The 24,042-nt window shown below is 43.3% G+C and overlaps 1 protein-coding gene across 1 annotated transcript in view; it reads left to right on the top strand.

Annotated features, from left to right (window-relative positions):
- Positions 1–22,151, top strand: part of CLASP1 (cytoplasmic linker associated protein 1) — a 176,060-nt gene extending 153,909 nt beyond the window's left edge. The window contains exons 35-40 of the mRNA XM_085311005.1: positions 784–1,030; positions 1,780–1,973; positions 3,668–3,796; positions 12,211–12,417; positions 16,083–16,199; positions 18,061–22,151. Coding sequence (XP_085167131.1) covers positions 784–1,030; positions 1,780–1,973; positions 3,668–3,796; positions 12,211–12,417; positions 16,083–16,199; positions 18,061–18,147 — 981 coding nt within the window. The 3' untranslated portion in view covers positions 18,148–22,151. The remainder of the gene's footprint in view (positions 1–783; positions 1,031–1,779; positions 1,974–3,667; positions 3,797–12,210; positions 12,418–16,082; positions 16,200–18,060) is intronic.
- The last annotated feature ends 1,891 nt before the right edge of the window (positions 22,152–24,042 follow it).

Raw genomic sequence — 24,042 nt, 5'->3', positions numbered from 1 at the left:
TTTTTTTTTTTTTTTTTTTTTTTTTTTGTATTTAAATACACAGCTGATTTCCGGCACATCTTGTAATTCATACATAGGAAGGTCCTATAACCACTTTGACTGCCTGACTGTTATGGTACCTTACGCTGTGTGAATGGTTGCAGTTATCTGCCATGGGAGATGCCACCTGTTTTAATGAAACATGTGGGCATCAGAATTTACAGGAGTTGTAAGGAATATTKTTTTTTCCTCCTACCTGGACAAATGCAAGTTTAGGTTAGTAGATTAACTCATTCTAAAAAGTCTTTAATGGTCCAAGATGTCTTTTCTTTGGKACTCTCCTATTGTTTGTTTGGTAATAGCTTGCTAAACACCATCCAGGTCCCTTTATCAGTGTGATTGTGAGGTTTTTTGAGAAGGCTATTGCTTTGATTCCCTTTTAAATAAAAGAAGCCCCTTTTCATCTGCTGCTGGTAATTTCCTTCTTAGAATGCTGGTATTGTCCCAGAGCTTGTTTATGTTTTTTTGACAGCCTGTACAATTTTAGGAATTCAGTTAAATTTAGGAATGCTAGCATTGCTTGTTGTGTTGTCCCTATGCTTGTGAGATTTTTTTTGAAACGGTGTTGTTTACATGAGTAAAGGAAAGAGGAGATAATCTGAGTTTTAGTGAAGTAATTAAGTATGTGTAAAGGATTCTTTGCAAAATTGATAATGTATCTTCTTATTGATGGGCTTCAGAAGATTGCAGCTTCTCCTCGAGTTTGAATATTCTCGCATCTTTTCTGTCTGCCTGCTTCTCCAGGTGTCTCGAGATGGTGGCCTTGCAGTGCCTGCCAGTGACGTCCGCGGCAGCAGTGACATTGTGGAAGGGGGAAGGATGGCTCTAGATAACAAAACCTCCCTTCTCAACACTCAGCCTCCCCGCGCATTTTCGGGGCCCCGTGCTCGAGAGTACAATCCCTACCCTTATTCCGATACGATTAACACTTATGACAAGACTGCCCTGAAGGAAGCAGTGTTTGATGATGACATGGATCAGCTTCGGGATGGTTTGTATCTATATCTTGTAAAACTGCAAGTGGCTTGTTCTGTTCTTGATGTATTTATATATGTGTAGTGCTCTCAGATACAGGTCTGTGTAAAGATACGTTGTGTTTTACTTTACACCTGAGATGAGGCTTGGCACGAAATACTCTGTGTTCTCATGTGACAGTTGAACCTGATATGGGGCTTTTGAGAAAATTTTATACCACAATTTGTGCGTTTTTGCCTATAGAGTTTGCATCAAACTACTCCCTTAAGAGTCCAAGCTAAGTGTATCTCCAGGGACCRTGTTTTGTGGACCTTCTGTTCTTTAGAACTGAAACCACTCACTAGGTTCATAACTTGTTAAGTGTGTTTCACTATATGTAAATGATGCTGCAGCTTCACTTTATTCCTTAGCAGTATGTTGATGAGTCACTGTACTGCGATCTAAGGAACATACTTTGGGTGTGTAAGTCTAGGACAAACTGTAGCAATTCTCATCTTGTAGAATTAATTATTGGAATTGAATGAAATTCAATCATCATTTCTTCCTGGTTAGTTAGAAGCCATGTAGATTCATGAGCTGTGAGATGAACTTGGGTGAAATTATGGGTTTGTCAGATCCTCTTTCCTGCTTGATTGAGGCCACCTGGAATTTGGTGCCTTTTTGGGGGGCCTGTTACACACACTTTGTTCTGTACAGGGTTAGTAATCTTAGTGCCTTTTGATCTTTTACTCCTTTCCCCAAATGACTTGCTGTCCTTTGTCCTAGAAGTACCCATTGACCATTCTGATTTGGTGGCTGATCTTCTGAAAGAGCTCTCTAATCACAACGAGCGGGTGGAGGAGCGGAAAGGAGCCCTCCTGGAACTGCTGAAGATCACGCGGGAAGATAATCTTGGAGTCTGGGAGGAACATTTCAAAACCATTCTGCTCTTGTTGCTGGAAACGCTTGGAGACAAAGAYGTGAGATGAAGATTTTTGTCTTGATTGTCCTGTATATTGCTTCATCTAGGATGATAGCTTCTCSACATTAAATGAAATCTGTTGCATTTGTATTGCTTGTTATTACTTCAGCATTTCATTAGTGCTAGTGCACTAGTAAAGTTTTCTTGTGAAGGCTGTTGACTTCGTGTTCATTGTCAGTGTTAAATGATGAATTTCAAGCTACTCTGAAGTGTACTAAGTTTTTTTCCCTCCCTCCTCAAGTGTTTAGTAACAAGTAGTTATGAAATTGAACTAGAATGAGAAAGGAAATTAATTTAAAAAATAATMAAGGTTTCAAAAATTGTTCTCTTACAAATTAGATGAGTCACTCTAATCCCACCTCCTTCTRTCTCCCCCCTGTGCTCCCTAAATCAGAGAGGAGAAGAAAGGCACCCTGGAGCAGATGAATTGCCTCAGAAATTGGAGATGAATATTTCCATTTTTGCTCTGTGTAGGTTAAAGATCCAGGATACTATATGTTATGGGATGAGTCTCTCCTTGCAAAAGCTTTATCAAGAGCAAACTGCTTTTACAGGGGATCTTGTTCTAAACTATTAGAAAGGCTGCACATGTAYACATGAGAAAATGTGTACTGCGCTGCTGTCAAAGCTTTATATTTGACAGTAGTTGACCAAAGTAGAAATTTACAGGCGAAACTCTTGCTTTGACTTGTAGGGCCAAAACAMGGTAAGACTCACTAAGAGTCAGCACCCTGACTGCTCCTTCAAATCAGAGTCATACTCTATCTGAATGTTATGTTATTTAGGCTTAGAAGTATTTACAGTTCTGTTTTTCCTTTAACCTGATTCAGATGTGTGCTTCTAATACTCTTTGTAAAGTATATGGCACTCTTAAAAACGTACCTTTAATTCTGAAGTAGTATAGGTGACTGCTGTTTTCACAGTCACTGTTTGTAGTGTAAATGTGAGTTGCTGTAGTTTCCTACATGTATAATTACAACATCGTCATAGATGTGCAGGAAGATATGGTGGGCTTTATCTAAGTAGCATCGAAAGACTCAGTATAGAGTAAACGAAGTATTCATCTGTTGAAATAATAGAGTATATTTGGAATGGTCCCAATTAGAAAACCTTAAAACAGTTATAAAAATAAAGCAGATGTTCTAAGTACCTTCTGCTAATGATCTTTTGATACAAAGGATTAATACACAAGTCAGAGTGACTACAATGACTGACTGTCTTGAAAATAATTTCCATAAGACTTACAGGAAAAGTTGATTGACTGCATCTGTATATGAGAAACAGCTTTGACTGTTGCATGATTGGAGCTCAGTTTGTGTGCAAAGCTAAGCAAAAGAGGAGGAGCAAAACAAATACAATCTAAGCTTCTTTGTACRTTCATGTAATACAGGCATGCTACTTTGGGAACAAACTTGTACTTCATTACGAAGAAAGTATAGAATTAAAACCAAAAAAGGAACCATTCTGATTCTTTCCTAGAAAGAGAACAGTCTGTGAGAACAGTCATTTTATGTGAATTTCTGTGCAGTAGGAGCAATGAGACCAACTCAATTTTCAATTTGATTACACTGTTTGCTCTGCCAACTCCAGCAAAGTAAATGCAACTCTTCTGATGGGGTAGGGAGCCATCAGAATTTACTTCAAAGTAGAATTTTGAGAAATGATTTCTAATGTGGCTTTCTCTTGACACAGCATTCAATAAGAGCCCTGGCACTAAGAGTCCTGAGGGAGATCTTACGGAATCAGCCAGCCAGGTTCAAGAACTATGCTGAGTTGACCATCATGAAAACCCTGGAAGCACATAAGGATTCCCACAAGGAGGTGAGTGAACCATGCAGTGTTACTACTGGGAAAGCAGTATGGACATGCTGRAGAAGTGTGAGGTTTAACAAGTAAACATGTTGACCAATCCTGACAGTAGAATAATTTGACATGAAAGGCCTCCCAAGTATGAAAGGACAGGGTTTATGCTTGTTGAAGCTGGAAATTTTGAGACTGAAACAGCTGTTTATGTGAATTAAGAGCTATCTGAGGTTGTAGGCCATCTTTATGAATTCTTGGGATTATGTTATTTATCTGGGGACAAGATGAGGCCCAGCAATGTAAAAGTGCATATTTGATAAGCTTGTGGATCACCTTAAGCCCATTGTAGTGCTTACATTTGCACAGACAAGGATAAAAAATACGCTGGTGAACATCAAACTAGTGTACAAGTAGAACTGTGTGTGAAAAGACAATGATAAATTTGGGTTATGTTGGAGAATTGGTGGATAACAACAGAAAATGGACAACAAGGGCATCCTGCTGAGAACAACAACATTGGACAGAGGGGAAGAGACAAGGGGAAGGGTGACTTGCATTTTTGTGCTATGAAAGAATTCATATGTGTAAAAGTCAAACGGAAGTATTTGACTACAGTAAAATAAAAGGACATCATAATTACATTTGAAATTGCAGACAACTTTGTGGATTCCAACCTAGATCTTTTCTTCCACCTTCTGCATGTTGCAGAAACAACATGCAGACCCCAGAAACCCCAGAAAACAGCACGTGAATTCCTGTTTATTTCTGTGATGGCTTTTTTTTTACCAAAATCTTTCCTTTGAAATCTAAGATATTTAATCTTGTCTGCAAAAGGAAAAAGCCTTGTACTAAACCATCAATTTTAGGCATCTCTGGTTAGCTCTGCCTTATGGAAAAGATCGTTGTAGAGATCAGAGCATTGCGTAACTGACAAAGTTACATTGGTTGTACATAGCAGAAACTATATGAAAGAAAAGAAAAACCAAAAAGCACCCATAGGGAAGAAATAACTGAACAGGCTGAAAATGCAAAGGTCGAAAACCTTTAAACCTTCAGTGACTGGGGATTGCCATATTCTGCCTACCGTCCTTTCTCTGATTTAGAGTTTTTGCACTCCTGTCATTTTCAGTTCAGAGTAATAAGCAGCAGTTGTAAATTGATTTTCTGATAAAGCAGTCAGACAAAACATTGTGTTCTGAAGGAGTGCCTTTTATTGTTAGGTTTTCCTGGTTGCATACTTCTCAGCTCACCTTGACTCAGTGCCCTTGTATTTTTTTTTCCTGAAAGTTCTCCAGAACTGCTGTTTGTAGCAAGCTTTTGAGATTATCATTGACTTTTTAATGCCCCTCAGAGCTCATATTCCTCAYGTGTGACTGATATTTTTACAGAAATCAAGTGTAATGTTGAAAACGTGATATTTCATGCCCTGTGCTTCCCTTAACTTAAAACATCAGAACAGTGTCAGCATAGTTGAACATCTTGGGATGCCTGGGTAACTGGTGGGGTGGGGAGAGAGAAGGGTGTTAAAGTCCAGAGTTAAGTATTTGAACAGSTAGGTCTTTGCCATTGCTAGAACTTCTCTTGCCTTCTGTTTCTCAAAGCAAGGTCCAGGATCCAGCCCAACAGCACCACGCACCTGCCCAGGGATATAGGAGAGGAAACCTCAGTCAATGGGGCTGGATGGCAGTGTTGAGTCACGCTTTTGGGGGCGCAAATGCAGGAGGACCTTAACATGGGTTCAAAATTAACATAACCCTGGGCTACAGGCTGAAAGGCTTTGGGTTGGGATCTATCTTCTTTAGTTTACTCTTATTTTTTCCTAACTTCAGCCTATATTTATACTGTTTATAGTATAACAGCCTATTCAATGCTGTTGATTTAATGATGTGAAGAGTCAAGTCTGTTTTAGTCATAATTGCAAATATTTATGGGGTTGACGTGTAAATGCTTTTCACTTACTTTTGGAGCATTAGAATGTAATTGAAGTTGTGAGCGATATTAAATCTTGTTGATTTTTATCACTGTTTGCAATTATTTGGAAGAGAACYATCCTTCTGTTGCCAATTAGTTAATATTAACTTATTTGTTCCAGTATAGTTACTCACCCGTTACTAAGGAGAGATGCTGTCTGCTGACCCAATACCATTGACATGACATTGCTTCAGATGCATACCAGCAAAATGAATATAAGTTTATTAATGAGTATTAAAACAGAAATAGTCAATTATCTTGGGAAATTGTCTCAAAACATCTTTACCAGTGAAAACTAGAGGACAGCTAATTTCCTGATTCTGTCTCTGTTTTTCTCTGCAACTAAGCCTATAAATGTATCTGAGTATTTTCCTTGTGTAAGGGCAGAATATTGTGCCATGTTTAAATATCTGATTTTGGTCTTTTATTACCCAGAGACTATAAGCATAATTGAAATATATCATTCCTTGTTGTAACCATCTATAAGATGATGAATAAGAACAAATCACAGCTATTCGTTAACTGTAAATAACTTGCTATCTTGCTGAGGTGCTTTTAGACTGGCCTCTGGCATTTGTAAGATAAAATCTAACTGTCTTCCAATGATGGTATAGTCTGTGTCTGTTTCTACAGAATATAGCTTATTAAAGTAGTACAGAATGATCAATCTTTTAGGTTATTTGATACATCCTCCATACTGGATGCTGTCAAGTGCTGCAGTTTGGCATTTGTTGTTTCATAAGTATACATTTACTTACGTCTTTTTTTTAATTCCCAGCATATTTGAAATATTTAGTACACAGGAGGACAATCTAATCTAGTTCATCGCCTTTGAATCCTTTATAGAAATCATATTGTTTTTTATTTGCTTAGTACTCCACATTGCTCTGAGTCTATTTCCTGCTCTGAAACCCAATTCTTAATTGTTTGTTCCCACCTGGATCAGACTGTAAACACTTCAGGGATGGGCGCTTGCCTGGCTCAGTATGGGTAAGCCTGCATCCCCTCCGGCTTAGATTATACAGACTTAAAGTAACCACGTCTAGATGGCAAAAGCCAGCTCAAAAACATAACTGTGTGCCTTKTAAGTCCCAAAGCAAAACCCTTGTTCTTCTGATTATTAAACTGTGCTGACACTCCACATATTTCACAATCGAGGATAGAGCCTCTAAGTTTTTAGTGTTTTTTCTTTACACTACTGCGTTCCCTAYAGCTTTCTGGAGGGACAGTGCAACTAGCAACTGGGGCAGAGTACTCCACCTTACAATCCTACATGAACTCATCTGGGCATACGGACGCTGCTCTGCTGAGGTCCAGGCATGAGTTACTCTGCCCTATGTAGTCTGTGAAACAGGGATATTCTGCCTTAGATGAGTGAGGACATATATTTTKCTGTGGTTATTTGACAAGAGCTTGGGTCATTTCAAAGTGGAAGTGAAACTATCAAAATCCTTAGAAAGTTGCTGCATGATCACCAAGAGCAGGTTATAACAGAGAAGGTGCTGCAGCGTTGGGCAGCGCTGAGAGTGATAGCTGAGCAGAAGAGGTTACCCTGAAGAGGTGGGGAGTCTTGGTCTCTTGGTTTTGTGCATCTTAAGCAAATAGGTTCCAGTGGCTGCATTATGATGTGAGTTGGGTAAGCTGGTAGGAATTGTTGTGGTCCAAAGCGTGTCCAGCAACTTTTGTGGAACGCCAGTGATCCTGATGTGCTTTTTTTTTTTAAAAAAAAAAAAAAAAAAAAAAAAAAAGGAGGGGGGGGAGCCCTGGCAGGTGGCTGTCTTCATCACGCTATTCTTAATACTGCACGTCCACATGTCCCCACCTACTGAAATCGGAAAGCATTTCGCAGACCTTCCTGGGGCTGTTTGACCCATTGCTTTGAAGCTACTCCTTTACAGTGTTAAGAAAGGCATTGTTAGACATGGAGGTTGTTTACCTCCTCTCTGTCTCTCTGGATCCACGCGGGTGAAAATGGTTCATTCCCCCAAAGCAAATTAGGTGGAATTATAACCACTTCTTTTGGAAGAGCTCGCAGGAAAGGTTTAATGCATGGCAGATCTCTTTCAAGGAACTCAGCTTATGTTATGCCAGCAGTAGTCAGGTTGAATCTAGTCTCTAGCATGTAGCATAAGGTAAACATTTGGAAAGGAGAAAAACCTGCTTCTTTAAAGTGAAATGCTATCTCTTAGATCAGCATTCCTGGGCTACCTGCCCTTCAGATGGCATCAGCCTATCCAGTTCATACCATAGTTTGCTCTAAGCTTTTACTGAGAGCCAAAATCATGTTTGTGATATACCCTGTGCACAACTTATAGTGTCATTGTTTTTAAAACGTTGCAGGCTCTCGCCAGTCTTGCAGATCTTGTTTCATAGCCACCCTGTTGAAATTGCTTCTTCTAGTTGTCATCATTGCTTGATGACTGCTATTTTTCTTTCATGTTTCTGAGATCATGGAGAATTGTATTAGGTTAGACAAAAAATTTGCTTCTCTTGATACGCTGCTTCTGACAATGATGCCAGAAGTAAACGTGCAGTGATGCTTCTCTGAGAATATTCTCCATTCTTCTGTCTGATGCTGACAGTCTTTCTGTGCTAAAGGTTCCCTGTGCCCTTCTGTGTTTATTGGCCTTTGATGGATTTTCTTGCAGGAATTAGTTTAATTTTCTTAATTCATTTAGTATCTGTGTCCTCTTGTAACAGTGAGCTTCCCAGTCTGAGCATGTTGTGAAGAGCAAACCTTTTTCTTGAATTTAAAGGGTGGCATCTCATAGCCACTAACTCCTGCGGTGGCGGCAGTTAGTCTGACCCTAATAGGACCATTCCTGTTGTTTCTGGGTGTATATCTATAGATCTCTCCAAAGATAGGAGGAAGAACTGTTACTTGATGCTGTTAGCTCATTTCTCCCACTCATTTTAAGATTGTTTCACTCTGCTGGTCAGGTCAAATCCCTGATTAAAAAATGATTTTTTTTTTTATATTGGCACACCATACATAGTATGTATACTCTGCAAGACATGAGTGTTGTGCCTCACAGCAAGGTATCTTCACTGAACTCAGCTCTGATTGCATACTCCTGTTGCCAAATGACCCAGCAGTTTGTATCTCTTGATAATGTCCTTGCCTCTCTGTGGGAGCACTGCTGATTTCTCTGGCATCGCTGGGTGAATGCGACTCTGAGAGCACCATGTAAGTACCTAGAGCAGTTCTCTCTCTCGTGGATGCAGAATTGGTCTGGGTGACAGTGCTTTGGTCTGTTGAAGCCGGAAGGAAAGACCTTCTGGTCAGCACCGTTACTGCCAGTGCAGAGTGGTTGCATTTCAGCTTTCTGGGGCAGCAGAGATGAATGAAGGCAGAGCCTACGCTCTGGGCTCGCTCTCAGCTGGTGCTGCCCCAGCCTGTCCCCCCTTCTGTCCCTTCCCAGCGGAGCGGGGAGCTGCTTACCTGTCGAGGCGCCAATTCAAGCAAACGTGTAAGCACAGGCCTGAATCCCATTGACGTCAGTGAGACTTAAGTATGTTGTTAGTTAAACATGTGCTTAAGGGGCTGGCTGGAGTGTGGCTTAGATGGAGACACTGTCTCCCAGATGTGCTCTCACGGGACTTGGAAATCTGCTTGGTGTTGTCACATTTACAAGCTAGCCTCAGCAGGGAGCCTGCTGGACACGCGTTCTGTGATACGCCCTTCTGTATTTAGAAGAAACGCACTTCCTGGTGAAGTGATCTGAAATACCCAACCGCTGCGCTAATGCGGTCAGATGCTTGCCTGAAACAGGCAGGTTTGGTGAAAGGAGGACTTAACACGGGCACAAATAATCTGGCACATTTACAACTTTTCTTGCTGAGTTTACAGTATGCAAAATATGTTTGACCTTTGTTGCTATTTAAACCCTGGCTCATTTTTTGAAAAATTACAGCCATATTAACCCCTTGTGCTTGGAATTAGTAACAGACTTTTGAAGGTTTTCTCATACACTTGGCTCATACCTGCAACTTAAATGCTCATGGTAAACTTTAATGCAAATAGGATGTAGGGTTAAAACCTGACTAGAATGCTTATTTACGTTTTCACCTACTCCACATTTACAGTAGTGTATTTGAGACCAGAATCTGTCCTGAAGGGCTTACTAAAATACTGTTACTTCCTTATCAAGTAAGATATCAGGAGGATTAAAAAAGTTGAGTATTATGTTGTGATATGTGTTCAAGCTTTTCTTTCTCGGGCTATCTGAAAACATTTACTAACAGCATTTGGAATTGTGGAAAAGCAAAATCCCAAGTGGTCTGTGTCCAGATACTTACAGGTAGTGGGTGTTGCATGTGTGGGGTTGGATGGTGGTGGTTTGGTGTTGGGTTATTTTTATTATTGTATTTTTTAAGCTAAGATGACTTGCTCATGAATGTTAAGCAGACTACAAGTTTTCTGGGTGGTCTTGTAATTCCATTGCATTTTTGTAGAAAGCTTGACGGTAGCAGTTTTTCAGCACTGGGAAAGGTGATGTCAAAAGCTGCTGTGCCAAGTAGTGAATTCCTTTAAAGGAAACCTCCTGACTTTATCCATGCCAGCAATTCAATGCTGTGATACCAAACTATGGCATTAGATTTYATTAATCTAATTCATCCATTCATTGGATGTTTCTCTCCTTACTCAAAAAAATCCACATAGTGTTTCCTGTTAAACTTGTACTGGCAAAATGTGGAAAAATGCTAACTTTTATGTTTCTTGAAAGTGAAGAGGAATTAGCAAAGTGCTAGTGGGAAGATGAAAAAGAGCATTCTGTTCCATACTCGTTCATGGATCTTTCAGAATGAAGTTTTTTGAATACTGACTGCCTAGTCAGTATTCAGTATTTTTTTTTCTCCCCCTTTGGAAAATGTTTTAACACTATATTAATTGTTGAGAAAAGCCTGAGGTAGATGGAGTAGATTAACAGCTTGTCTTCTGTGAAAGGGCGCTGCTGCGGTCTCTCAGGTTTGCTTTACAGTCCTGTCCGTACCTTTTCTGCGTGCAGTAGTTATACTGCATGAGGTATCTAGGGTAACTTTTGCTGTCAGGTTTGCTTTAGAGGATGCCAAGAGCAAGTGGACAGGTTTTGTTATTTCTCAGGTGTACAAGCATGTTGCAGCTGTACCTGTTTCAGTGAGGCCAGTATTGATGAGAGTGGAAGRTTAAAGGTGCTGCAGCCCTGAGGAGCTGTGGATGTGGGTAAGGTGTGCTGTGTAGGCAGAGACGATCTGTTCTGCTGGAGCAGTTGTCCGAGCTGGCCACTCGTCACTGTTTCTATCTGCAGATCAATTGGGCTTTTTTTTTTCCCTTTGCTTCCTCTCTTCCTTCTCCCTCTCCCCCCTTTCCAGATTGGGATAGACTTCCTCGTGCTGAATTTCTGGAGTATCAGCTCCATAAAACACCCACAGTGTCTGGCTTGGAATGAGTTAGAGGACCTGTAACAGGCACTTGCGCTTCCCGTRCAGTCTGGGAAGAGAGGGAGGTGCCTTCAAAGGCTGTGTGGTGCTGCTGGGCTCAGAGCTGGAGACTGCCTGGGGCTAGCCAGGAAATACTACACACAAAGATTTGTGGATCTTTCTTAGCGTTGAGATATCTGATTTAATTCTGTCCCTTAGGGCACCCACTGAGTGGGTACTCWGGTATTCCCACTCTTGATGGTGAACACGAAGGGGAGCAGGAAAAGGTGGGTGAAAACATCCTCTAGCCTTTGTACTGGAAGAGGAATATGGTGAACAAGGAATATGGGATTTGTGGCCAGGAAGAGTGCAGCCAAGGGAAAATAGGACTTTGCCTGGCAGTTAGCACAGACACTTGAAAGGAGGAAACCTGCCTTTCCATTCTGGCTTTTTTAACCAGTTACTGCAGAATGTAAAATGAATAAACTCTTATGTGAGGGGAGACCAAAATTGGATTTTCTCTCCTACATAGCGTCCTACACACTGGAGTAAAGAGTGAAAGATCTGGATTTACCTTCCCTGAGGCTAAGAACACAGTTGAATTCAGGTCTCCCTCTTCTTGCATGACCACTCTAAAGTGTAGGCTAATTTGCAAAACATGAGTGCTACCACTATTTCTACTTGGTGGGATTTTTGGTTTCTCCAATGCTTTACATGTGATTGCATTGCTGCCTTAGTGTGTGGTAGAGGTGCTCGGAGCACAGCTGCCCAGTCAGGGACATCCAAAATCTGGTTTGCCTCCATACTGTGGGTTTGATTAGAGCAGAGCTTAGGTGGGAAATGGCAGGACACATCCCCATGGGCACAGATGTCTCCACTGTCTGCTTGGAACAAATATGTCACTGGAGGCAAAGGACACTAATTCTGAGCTGATTGCTTCTCACTAGAGCCTCCTGTGGATCTGTTAATGAACATCTCTGAGTATTTCCTGGCAGTCATTCCTAGTTTGGCTGTGAAGTATGAACTCATTAATGTAAGGTTTTGTTCTGCTTTCATTCCAGGTGGTCAGAGCTGCTGAGGAAGCTGCTTCTACCCTGGCTAGTTCCATCCACCCGGAGCAGTGCATCAAAGTGCTTTGCCCCATCATTCAGACTGCAGATTATCCAATTAATTTAGCTGCCATCAAAATGCAGACAAAAGTCATTGAGAGGATTTCTAAGGAATCGTTGCATCAGCTCCTTCCTGATATTATTCCTGGATTGTTACAGGTACAGAATCTCATGTCACATGTGCTCCCAAGCACAAAGCATAATTGTTTATTGTGTAAAGTGTGTAACCTGAGAAAATTACCCTCTAGGTCCAGATTCTGGTAAATAAAAATTTTAATCACTCTGAGTTTTTCTATCTTTGAGCTTTTGATACTGTTTTAATACATTAGGGAGAAGGAGAGGAAAACTCCCAGTTCCTGTGTTTGCCTTCCACAGTTAGATGCCTGGCTCCTAAGAAGTTGGTAGCAGCCATGCAATAAACCTGGTGGGAATTAGCCACCTCTTGGGCAATTGCAGCGTATCCCAAGCAGCACATCTTGCAGTCCCCTTTCATTTCTGCTGAGCTGTTCTGCATTTTGATTGTGCTTTGCATTTGAGTTTGAATCCCAGCAGGCTGGATAGTCTCTCCTTTTTCTCTGAAATCAGGAGACCAAATTTCTGGCTTGCACAACCCTCTCAAGTTGGGTGGGGAGCTTTATATTTGCCAGTGCTAAGGCATAGTCTTATATTGTGAATTTAGCTTTCAACGCTGGCTCTATTGGAATTTTATTCCATTCCCCTACACAAGCAACTGGCAGCACATGGTCAGGAATAAGGCTGGAAGCAAGACAGAAATTAGRTAGCAGCAAGAAGAGAGCAGAGCAGAATACTAAGTGTGTATGTGTTTATCGGGGAGGGATTATGACAGGAACAAATCAGTCCGAAGGGGGTGGCATGTTTTGACTTCACTGGAGAACTGGGATAAAAAAAAAACTCTTTATAGTGAGCGTACTGAGCTGAAGGACAAGACAAACCTCTTGTGTGTTCAAGCATTTGTTCCAGCTTTGTAATGTCAACTCCTACAATTCTGCTCCTAAATTCCAACATCTGGGGATCAGGCAATTCTGTACTGATCTTCACTTTCATTGTAAGAAGTTTTTAGTTGTAATTGTTGGGAAATAAATCTGGACTAGCCTTAATGCACCAGAAAAGTTCTGGAGCAGTGTGCCTTAGAAAAGAGCACAGCTGCATTTGTTTTATTAAATTGCTTCTCTATCTTGAATACTGTTTTGGAGGCTAATTTGTGACTTCTAATCTTAGAGTTGCCAATGATTGTTTCTGTGCCTTAGAAACTCATAGTGATTAAGTGAATCTTGTACTCCTCTTTGTAAAGTACTTTGGGATCCTTCAGACTGAAAGATTCTGTGCAGTGCAAACCACCTACATAGTTGTTTACCTTGGTGAGGGTAATGGAGTGATTAAAAGGTGAGAAGCGTCAGACAGTGGTAGTGTAAATGCATGTGCGCAGCTCAGCAGCTCCAAGTGGCATCTCTCTGGCCTGAGATTTTGGCAAGGCAAGAGCAGCGCCTGGCTTTGTGTGGGCAGGCTGCTGCACAGCACTGTAGGGGAGTTTGGTGGGAGGGATGCAGGGTCCTACAGCTCTGGCTTTCTCAGGAAACCCACCCTGCAGCGGCAGCAATCGTAGCTGCAGAAGCAGCCAGCCCAGGGAGGAAACATCTTGTACTGGTGAAAGACAAAAMCAAACCTGGCAGCTCCTTGTTGTTTTGCTGCTGTTGTAGCTGCAGAGTCAGTCGTAGCGGTCATAGTCCTCTGAGCCTGGGGAAAGTCACAGCCCTTCCTGCCCCTTCCCAGAAGCCGTGGCCTGGCAGCGTACCCAGCCGCTGTGGGATGAGGCGGTGGCCGCATCTCGTGTTGTGGCAGGCCCCGCTGGCTGCGGAGAAAGGAATGCAACCTTGAGCGAGGAAAGCAAGAGGAGGCCTGGCCATGTTACCTAGTGGTTTGAGTGCAGCGCAAGGGCAGAGACAGGGYGCTGATACGCCTACATTAAAGCTTTTGCTGGTACGCAAGTGTTGCAGAAAGAATGAGACTTCCCAGCCCCCCAAGCTGTTTTGATAAGGGCTTCAGTGGCCTTTGCCTTCAGGGCTGCCTTCAGACTGGCCGTGGATGTAGTTTGCAGCACGTGCCAGGTCCTGGTCCCAAATCACCCCAGCCAGCTCTTGCTCAGAGCACCTTGTGCCTCCCCTGGTGTGTGTTGTTTGCCTGAAAGCTAAGCTTTGGGGACAGAGGTTGTCCTGGTCTAGACTTTGCAGAGCTGAGAAGTGCTGTGGGGTGCAAAGTGTAGGGATGGAGTCAGTGGGTCTGGATTAGAGACCCACAGAGATGAGAGTCATCTCCTGTAGCTCCATCTCCATACTCATAGAGATGAGCCCTCAGGACACACAGCGCAGCCTTGGCCTGGGGTAACTTACTTAGCCCACACCCCTTGGATGTATCTGAGAAACACAGCAGCACACAATTTTTATTCTGGTGCTGGAGCCCTTCTGCTGCTTGGGTTTTGCTTCTCCCACCTGCTTGGGGAAGCAGCGAGAGTTGCTTAGTAGGGGACAGCTGAGCAGACCCTGGCATGGCAGAGCCCGGCTTTTAAGCCTTAGGCAGACGCTGAGTGACCAGCCTAGAGCAAGCTTTCCCTTTGCCTGGAGAGCCTGGGCCCGTGGGTGTCATGCCCATGATGAGCTCTGCCTYGGGGTGTCTAGCCTGCCTGCTGGGGTGTTTGCCAGTGGGCAGCCTGATGTCCCCGGCCCCAGCCGCGCAGGGTCTGTCGTCTCAGCTTTCCCGGCAGAGGTCCCCCTGCGTCCAGAGGAAGCAGCGTCCAGCTTGCTGGAGTGATCGGTGCGTTTCTCATGAGATCGTGGCTTGGCGATAAATCACTGCCACTGTACAGAACTGATGTCGTGAGCTGTTGAGTGACCTGGTGGCTAGTTTGAGCTCTCCCATAGCTGCCTGAGGTCTGGCACACCCACCGCAGCCTTTCGTGCTCTTTCCCACGGTCATTCCTGCCTGATAAGTAATCAAAAAGCTTGTGGCTACAGAAGTCTGTTCATCTAATGGACTTAGTACACATGCGTAGCACTGCTATGCAGTGTTTTTTGCACAGTGGCAAAAAGGCTGGAAAATGATCCACTATGACGATAGTTTTTTGCTATTTCTTATGCCTGGATACTGCTATTCTATCCAAGACACACATTGCACTTCACAAACCAAAATTTTAGGTTTCATATTCAGAGTGAGCTAACCACTAGGTCATTTTACTGCAAAATTAGTTTTCATCTGTAGCTTTTTTCYCAGAAATGGTCAACTTCCAACATGTAAGTTGGTTGCCACTGAGTTGGATTTGGGTCAGGAAACTGGGAGCAGTGGGAAGCATCACCTGGGTATGGAGCAAGAAACATCCATAGGGCTGTTGTAGGACTAGTGTAGTGGATAACCTSCTGGATCATCCTGCTGCTTTTCAGTTTTCAAAGAACTGAATATTTATTTTGTATTTAAAATAAGGGAAAATCTACTGAAGAAATTAAATCTTGATCATCCAGTCATCTGAACTGGATGCAGGAATATATGTATTTGATGGTCCTATCATTTGAGTCCTAAGCTTTACAAGTTTTTGTTAGGAACCAGTGTTCTTGTTTAATGATATAATAACATTATTTACTTTAAAGTAACAAATAGGATGTATTTGGCTCTTAAATTAAGCAGGCCTTATCTGGTATATTTTGTTAGGTCTATGGCTACACTTGCAGCATATTCACCAATTTATTAGTGTATTGATTTGGAAGGATGTTGGCAAGATGCTCTTTGATTAGTGACCCTTTTTTCTTGTTTTCTAGGGTTATGATAATACGGAGAGCAGTGTCCGTAAAGCTAGCGTGTTTTGCCTAGTGGCAATTTATTCGGTAATTGGAGAAGAACTGAAACCTCATCTTGCACAACTCACGGGAAGCAAGGTATAAGAGTAACACCTCTTTGGTATTTTGACAACAGGCAGCAGAACAGCTCACGCTACTACCAGCAAGAGTAGTGGCTTCACAGTGGTTCTGGGTCAAGTTCCCTGTGCTCAGTTAAATCTTAATGAGTTACTCTAGCTCATACTGCTGAATGCTACTACAGCAGCACAGCACTTGCTCCACAGTGTGAGCATTTGAAACCCCACTGAGAGAGTCCTGGGTGGGGAGGGGGCTGGGATCAGTTTCCTGACATATTTATTCCTGTGTAATGCAAGCTGCCACCAGTGAGCTGGTCCCTCACTGTTCCCACTGCAGCCATGTGTACCTTGCCTCTTCTGTGCTACATTCAGAGGTGACTATGCAGTGAGTTGGAACAGTGGGCTGCTCTGGCTGAAAAATTAAAATAAAAAAATAAATAGATAAAAATTTAAAAAGTAGTTTTTTTAAGTCTCTTTCTGAGACTGCACAGCTAATCTGATGCCAGGAGAGTGGGAATGCATTGCTGGATTGGGAGAGAGAGTAGGACCTGCCCTTTCCACAACAGGCCATGGTTAGGGCTTCACTGTTAACAGCACAGCAGCTGTGCTCCTTTCCTTTCTCCTGGGAGATGAGCGAGCTCAGGYGACCCTCTGAAGACTGTTGTGCCCAGCAGTCAAGACAGCAGCAAAACTCAAATTCTGAGCTGATGCTGCAAGTGAAATCAAGTCCTTAACTCACCTCTGTTCTTCAGATGAGAACCAGGATGTTGCTTTCAAGCTGATGGTGTTTAATTATTCTTCAAAAATGTTCAGAAAGCTAGATTCTTTCTCCTGTCTGAAGTCCTAAAGCTGGRATTTCTCTGCAAATTTGAGATGAATTCTGCATTATTGTGTCTAGAATAGATTTATGCATGGTGATAGTTGCTTAGTTCAGAGGCCTTCCTTTTGTTATTTCAAAGCAAGTAATTTCTTTTACAGGTAGGAAGTGTGGTGTGGGTTAAGACAGAATCTGAGGACACTTGGATTTTATTTCTAAATAGGGTTGCCTTATCTCTAAACAAATTACTTCAGTTTCCCTCTGGAAAAAAGAGAAAGCTGTTGATGCTGATGTTTACCTCGTTTATACTTGAGCAGTTGGGAATCCCCATATCGAAGTGCTGTAGAAACTTTATTATCCCAGAATCTAGGTGCCACAGACTTACTGTACTGCATAACTAGCTTTAAACATGTGAGTAATTTCTCTCAGTTTACTCAGACTGCTGCATGTTTAAAGTTAAACTTGTGCATGAGTCATTACAGGATCTGGAGTGAAGGTGGTAAGGCAGAAAAAACTCTTGCAATGGTAAATCTAGTGAAGCTGCTAGGACAATATATTTCGAAGTTAGTGAAGACTTTTAAATATATCATGGAAAATGAACATTTTAAATAGAGCAAAACCTGTCCCACTGGGCTCCCCAAGCATGAAGAATTAGGAGTGTTTCCTAGGAAGGACCTAGGCTCTCAAGTCGCTGGTGCATGACCAGGTTCAGTGTCTAATGCGGCTCCACTGACCAGAGCTCTGTGGGAATCCTGCTTACCTGAAACAGACTGCAGGATCGGGACACGTGCCCTGACTGACAGCTGCTGAAATGAAGCACAACCAATTTTTCAAATCCCATTAAATCTGGCTGTAATTTCAGTAGAACCAGGATTCTGCTACTGTATATTTTGAAATACTTCTATTTTTCATCCAGAGAGCCCACTGTGGTGTCAGCTCATTCAGAATGGTTCCCTACAGAACACACATTTAAGATTTAAAGTCAACTTTTGCTTGACTGTTTTGCTGACATCTTCTGATAATTTTTTTGCTGACATCTTCTGATAATTTTTGTCATCTCTTTCAGATGAAGCTACTAAACTTGTACATAAAGAGGGCCCAGACTACCAATAGCAACAGCAGTTCCTCTTCAGATGTTTCAACGCACAGTTAATGAAGACATCTGGACATGTGTAGACTTAGAAGCAATCAATGGTGCCTCTCAGAGACCTTTCTGCTACTCTTACTTCACTGGCACACTCCATCAGCTTAAGGAGGYCATGCAGATATTTATTGCAATCAGTATTTTAGTCCCTTAAAGCTTTTATGTAGAATCTTATCGGTATTGAATGTAAAGGAAGCAAGGTCTGTGTTGCAGTCTTCATTAAAAAAAGAAAGTGAACAACAGAAAGCCATACTTAAACATATTTGTATAGCCTGCTGAAATCTCTGAAATATGTTTAGGTTAGGTTTCCAAAACTGAGTCTGAAAAGGTGGACATGCATAAATGTCAAACAAATCTTGTTATTTTAGTTCATACCCARTTCTGGTTTCTGTGCGCTAGTTAATGTGCTCTCTCCCCATGGTTGCAGCCATTCTGGCTGGATTCTCCTCTCTCCTTACCAGTCTTGTGATCCTCTTTTGTACGTCCTCCTTGCAGCCTGCCTAACTTGCAGGATYCTCCATGAGGAGGTCTTTGCAGCTAGGGCTGTGGTTCCAGCCTCTAATGCTTTAATACTGAGAGATAGCAAATGAGTAATGGAAAAAGTAGGTTCTTTTAAAACATTCAAGTTTTGTACATAGTTCTAACAGACCTTTGATGGGCTGTTTTTTTCTGTAACTGCTCTCCAGCCAGCTGTGCTTTGTGAAACAGCTGGGCTCTTGCTACATTCATTGACACTGTAAATATTTCCCCTCTTCCTGCCCATTTGGCGCTCTTATATGCTCAAAAGGCATGTCAGGTTACTTGTAACTCCTTGAAGGGAGCCTGAGACACAGTTCTGGGACTGATGCCTGCGATCAGACACTGGAGTTTGGGTGTTGTGTTGGGCTCTGAGCRCACCTGTGGGTTTGGAGTCAGAGCYGGCAGGGCTAGATCGTAGTGCTGCTTTGCAAAGCAAGCTGTATTTTTATTGAAGTCTGTAGCATCAAAGGGCTGATCTGCTCCTCTGACTAGACCCCCAGTGTTGGGTGGCAAATGGTCTTGTTCATCCCCACTCCCTGTGTGCYGTGGGCAAATTGTTCGCCCCAGAGGACAGAAAGGGAATCTTAAACTGGACAAAATGCCCCTGTGGAAGTGCCCACTGTGGGGGCTGGCAGGGCTGGTGCCAGTTGCCTGCTACAGCTCCCCTCCTGTGCCTGAAGAWCCTGCAGTGCTGTTACCTGCCTTCAGAAACCTCCTGCTTCCCAGCCAGCCCCACACACAGTCCTGCGGGCACTTAGCACTTCAGAGGAACGTACAGCACCCTCACGAGGGCTTTGGCAGAGTGCTCTGGGTGCCATCCCTGCTGAGGGCGCTGCTGGGCAGATCCTTTCGAACTGATGAGGGAGATGAAGTCAGAATCAAACCAGCAGCAGTCGAATACCCTGTGGCACCATCCTTCACTGATAGGAGACCCTCCTGTCTGCAGAGGGGGAGCTCCCCCTGCTGCTGCCATAACCCAGAGGAAGCAGGAAGACGTTCATGCTGCTGTTGGTCCCAGGCTGGATCCTGGCAGATGGACAGGCCTACCCCAACATGCAGTGGGTCAGAAGTGGATTTTGCCCCTACTGCCAGCAGCATGAGGATGGATCCACAGGCTGTATGTGCTCTCTGRCTGCTTCTGGTGCCTCAGTCTCCCTCCAGCACCCTCCCCATGGGGAGCTGAAGGGACACCTCAGCAGCATGCAGGCAACACAAATGTCTAGTGCCGCAGCAGGGTGGCTGAAGCCCTATTGTCCTCTGTTCCCACTGATCTGTGCCTGGGTGGCTCAGCCCCAGTCCACTGCAGCCTCTAAGGAGCTGTGCTGGGAGGTGCTACATGGCACCTTGTCCCATCTGAGCACCCAGTTCCACCTTTGGACCCTTTTCCTGCACTGGTAGCCTGAGAGCAGGAGAGGTGACCTGCTCCCGAGTCCCTCAGGACATATCCAAGCTTTCACTGGCTGTAGGCCTAATTTCCCTCATATTTCCTGATACAAAATGCTATGGCAGGAGAAACCATTGCAGTCCTGGTGTGTGGGATTTCCCCAAGGTCTTCCTGCAGGCTTGATTAAAGCCATCCTCACTAGAGGATGCCGTTGTGACTATATTGGCTGCTCCATGGTCAGCGTTGCCCTTTCTGTGGACCATTCCTTTACATCATCTTTCAGTAGGCTTGGTAGATTTTTTTTTTTTTTTTTGAATGATCGAAATTTAGTTTAACATGAATTTATTTTCCCTTTTGAGGAAATATTCAGCTGACATGTTGGCAGCAGTTAGCTGTCTTGTTTGAATTATTATTTTTTTTTTAATTTTTGCTCTAACTGCTCAGTATTTATGCCTCTCTCTTTCTCCTCATGTCAGTTGAGCATCTGTCCCAGTCCTGGGGTTCAGAAGGTTGGCATAGCCGACTGGATGGCGTTTAGCCCCTTCCAGCCGTGGTGGAGCTTGTTCCATCACCATTTGCTGTTTATTTGTTTTTGAATGGCACACTGTAGCAAGACTCCAGGAATTGAATTTCTTCTCAGATGTTTTTCTTATATTTTATAAAATCCTGTTAGTATGCACTGAAAGTGAACGCACTGTAATTAATGTCCCTAAACTGACCCTAGCACATGTGCTGACACTACAGTAGGAATTAAGAGCTTGTCCTTCRGAAATACATGTGGAATCTGTGGCTGCTTTGAGACTCCAGGGATGAGCATGTATTTTTCGGATACTATTGGCATATTTGGGGCTGCACGTGGTAGAACCAGGCCTTACTTTCTTGATCGGATTCTGTTCTGTTTGTCAACAGATGCTCATTAGTGTGTTACTTTGTTTATTTTCATGAGTCAATCAAGGACTGTTCATCCTTTGAGTACTCTAGAAGTCTGTTATACCTGTATACAGTAGAGAGCGTTCTGCTTAGGTATTTATAAATCATTTGCGTATAATGTACATAGTAAGTTGTTTAGTATGTTGAACACGACCTGATCTTTTTTTCCTTTGAAGTACTCAAAGGGCTAGCTCTGAATGTCACCTCTCTGATCTGCAGTGTTCTGATTTCCAAGAGCTGTACAATCACTTCGTTTTTTCTTTAGCAAGCATAAAGGTCTCTCTGGCTACAAATCAGACAGTGTCCACGCACGTTTGCAGAGGAAGATCTGCATGCTGGCAGTGCCTCACCACGACGGTGGAGCTTGTGTTCACGTTCTCCCAGCAGTAGCCACTACTGCAGCTGCCTTTTTTTTTTTCCCCCTTGCTGCCCATTATGCAGGGCTTTGGGTTTTTTCATATCTTTGAGAGGAAAAAAAGAAAAAAAAAAATTTTGCCCACCATGCTTAAAAAGTCTGAATGGGGGAGGACTCTCAGCAGACAGCGGCTCCTGGCTGTAAGGCTGCCGAAATCTCAGATGTGGATATTTTTCTGCCGTTGGCTGCACCAGTGCTCCATGGGCAAATAATGGATACATCGGCCCCCACAGTCTTATGTACTGTAGTTCTCATGTAGTGCAGAATTATTGAGGCATGTGGCTTTCTTAAGGTACACTATGTGTGCTTGCCTGGATTACAATACAATACAAGACTGTCTTTTTTTATTGCTTATTACTAGCTTACCAATAACCTGTATAAGTAATGTAACTCGCATCTTTGTCATCAAAACCTCTTCTCCCCACCCCTTTATTTATCAAGCATAATATTACATATTAAGGGACAGAAAAATAGGTCTTTGTAGAGTACAGCAGGATGTTGCTAACAATAATGTTTTAAATGGGAAGTAAAAACCGCTCTGAAAAATGCCAGCCATAAGAAATGATTTTGTTGGCACTGTGTTCATGCGCATGTATTTTTTTCTATTTTTCCGCTTTTGTCATGTTACATCCATATCTGTATTTATATCTTATTTGTTTCACTTTTGAGTGTATCATGGCAATTGTACAGATGTTTTTTGTTAACATTTACGTGATAGAATTTGCTAAAAAAAAATTAAAATCTTTTGAGTTTGCCCTAGAATAACTGGAAGTTGGGTTTGTTTTCAGGGAAGGAATAGCACATCTCCTCACTCCAGCAGCCCTGCCAGCCCTTGCTTGTAAAGGACTTGCTCTTGAAAATATACTGATTGTTTTGGTGTAACAGTGGAGACAAGACCCTGGCTGTGGAGATGAGGCCCTGATTCAGGAGGGTTTCAGCCCAGCTGCAGCCTGGGGTGCACGTGTCCACCGCAGTGCCCATCCAAGCTGGAGCCTGGATTCTGCTTGCAGAGGCAGAGCTGAGCCAGGGGACAAGGCCCACAGTCCTTCTGCTGCCATTGCTGGTGTTCATCTTCACTGCTGGGTGAGAGTTGCAGGGGAGAGCAGGCAGGGCAGCACCCTGCCAGCCTCGCTGAGGGGGGTTTGCGGGTCGCTGGTACCATCCAGCTGATGACTCGGGATCTTCTGATGAACATGGACAAGTCTGCCTTGTCCTCACCATCCCCTTCATCGTAGCCCTGGCCAGAGTAAAACCAGGGCATTGCAGCCCTCAGGAGTCTGCTGGCAACAGCAGCTCCTGGTATTCCTGGCATTTCTTCATGCAGCTTGTTCCTGTCCTGGCTGCTGCATTTTCTGTATTAATTAGGTGGTTAGTTGGCTGGTTGGTTCCTACACATGCTCGTCGGTGATGCCACTGCCAGGACTGCAGCGGGGCTAACAGCCATGCTGGGAGCAAGGGGAGCAGAGGTGGATCATGGTGGCAGCTCMTTGCAGCTGCTGCCAAAGGCCAGTGCATCCAGCCATGGCCCCATGGGCAGATAATGCACCTGCCTCCTGGCCACGATGCTCTCTGCCTCCTGCGGCTGTGCTCTCTGGGGCTGGTATGGTAATTTTGGGAGGCAGTCTAGCCTAAAACTTGGAGGAAAGCTGCACTGCAAATCTCAAGCAATGTGGAAGAAACAACTAGGCTGTTTGGACTTGAGAGATATTTTGAAGTACTGAGATTTTTTTGAGGAGAAGAAGAAATTTGGGGACACTCATCTTCTGTCAGCTTTTTTGACTGTTGGGGAGGTCATGCTTCTTGGGGAGGGTGCTTGTGACCTTATAAACTAGACAACTTTCCTGAGTGACTAAATAGGTAATTGCAGTTAAAAGACCTGTTGATGATAGTGAAGYTGTGCCCTATCCTAGGGAACTGGATTCTCCAAAGATACGACTTTTACCTTGGCACTTTTCATTTAGCAAGCTTCAGGTATCCTGTGGCAAGCTTTGGGGAGTCTGGAGAGTGTGGGAGGTTCAGATGTCCTGTGTGAGGCCTTTGAAGTGGATGTCATCAGGAAAAGGAGCAAATGTGAAAGTATTTTGGAATTTGAGCACTAGGATTCAGCTCATACAGGTTATGGCCATGCTGGATGAAGGACTCCTAGTTAAACCATCTTGTCTGTCTCCTACAGCGAGAGGATTACCTCATCTTCCCATGTTAGTCTCTAGATAGTTCCCAAAGTAGAAGAATGGTCTGGAAAACTTTTCAAAATTTCAGGCATTCAATGCTTTTGCTTAGCCATGGACCCTCCCTATGTATTGGTGAGAGCTATTCCAACAGTTCTTGTGTCAGCCCCAAATTCACATGCAGTGTTTTAGAAATCAATCAGAGTATGTGAGGTAAATGAGCACATTTAGAACCATGACAATGTATGTTTCTTTTCAGAAAACTGCAACTGGTCTGTCACATCAGCTAGCACTGCCTGTCCAAAATGTTTGAAGTCAACTGGCTTCTGCAGAGGCCCAACTTCAGGGTGCATGGAGGGTTGAACCCCCCCCCCCCTTTCCTGACATTGCCTGGGGGCAGTCTGGCTCCTGGCCCCTCATGTTGCAGCCTACTGGGGCACTGCTGCCTCATGGTAACATTGCACCTGTCACAGTGTGTAGAGGAGCAA

This window comes from Rhea americana, unplaced genomic scaffold (genome assembly GCF_003343005.1).
Source record: "Rhea americana isolate MKP2758 unplaced genomic scaffold, rheAme1 scaffold_33, whole genome shotgun sequence".
NCBI classification, from domain to species: Eukaryota; Metazoa; Chordata; class Aves; order Rheiformes; family Rheidae; genus Rhea; species Rhea americana.
This window is presented reverse-complemented; position numbering and strand designations above follow the sequence as displayed.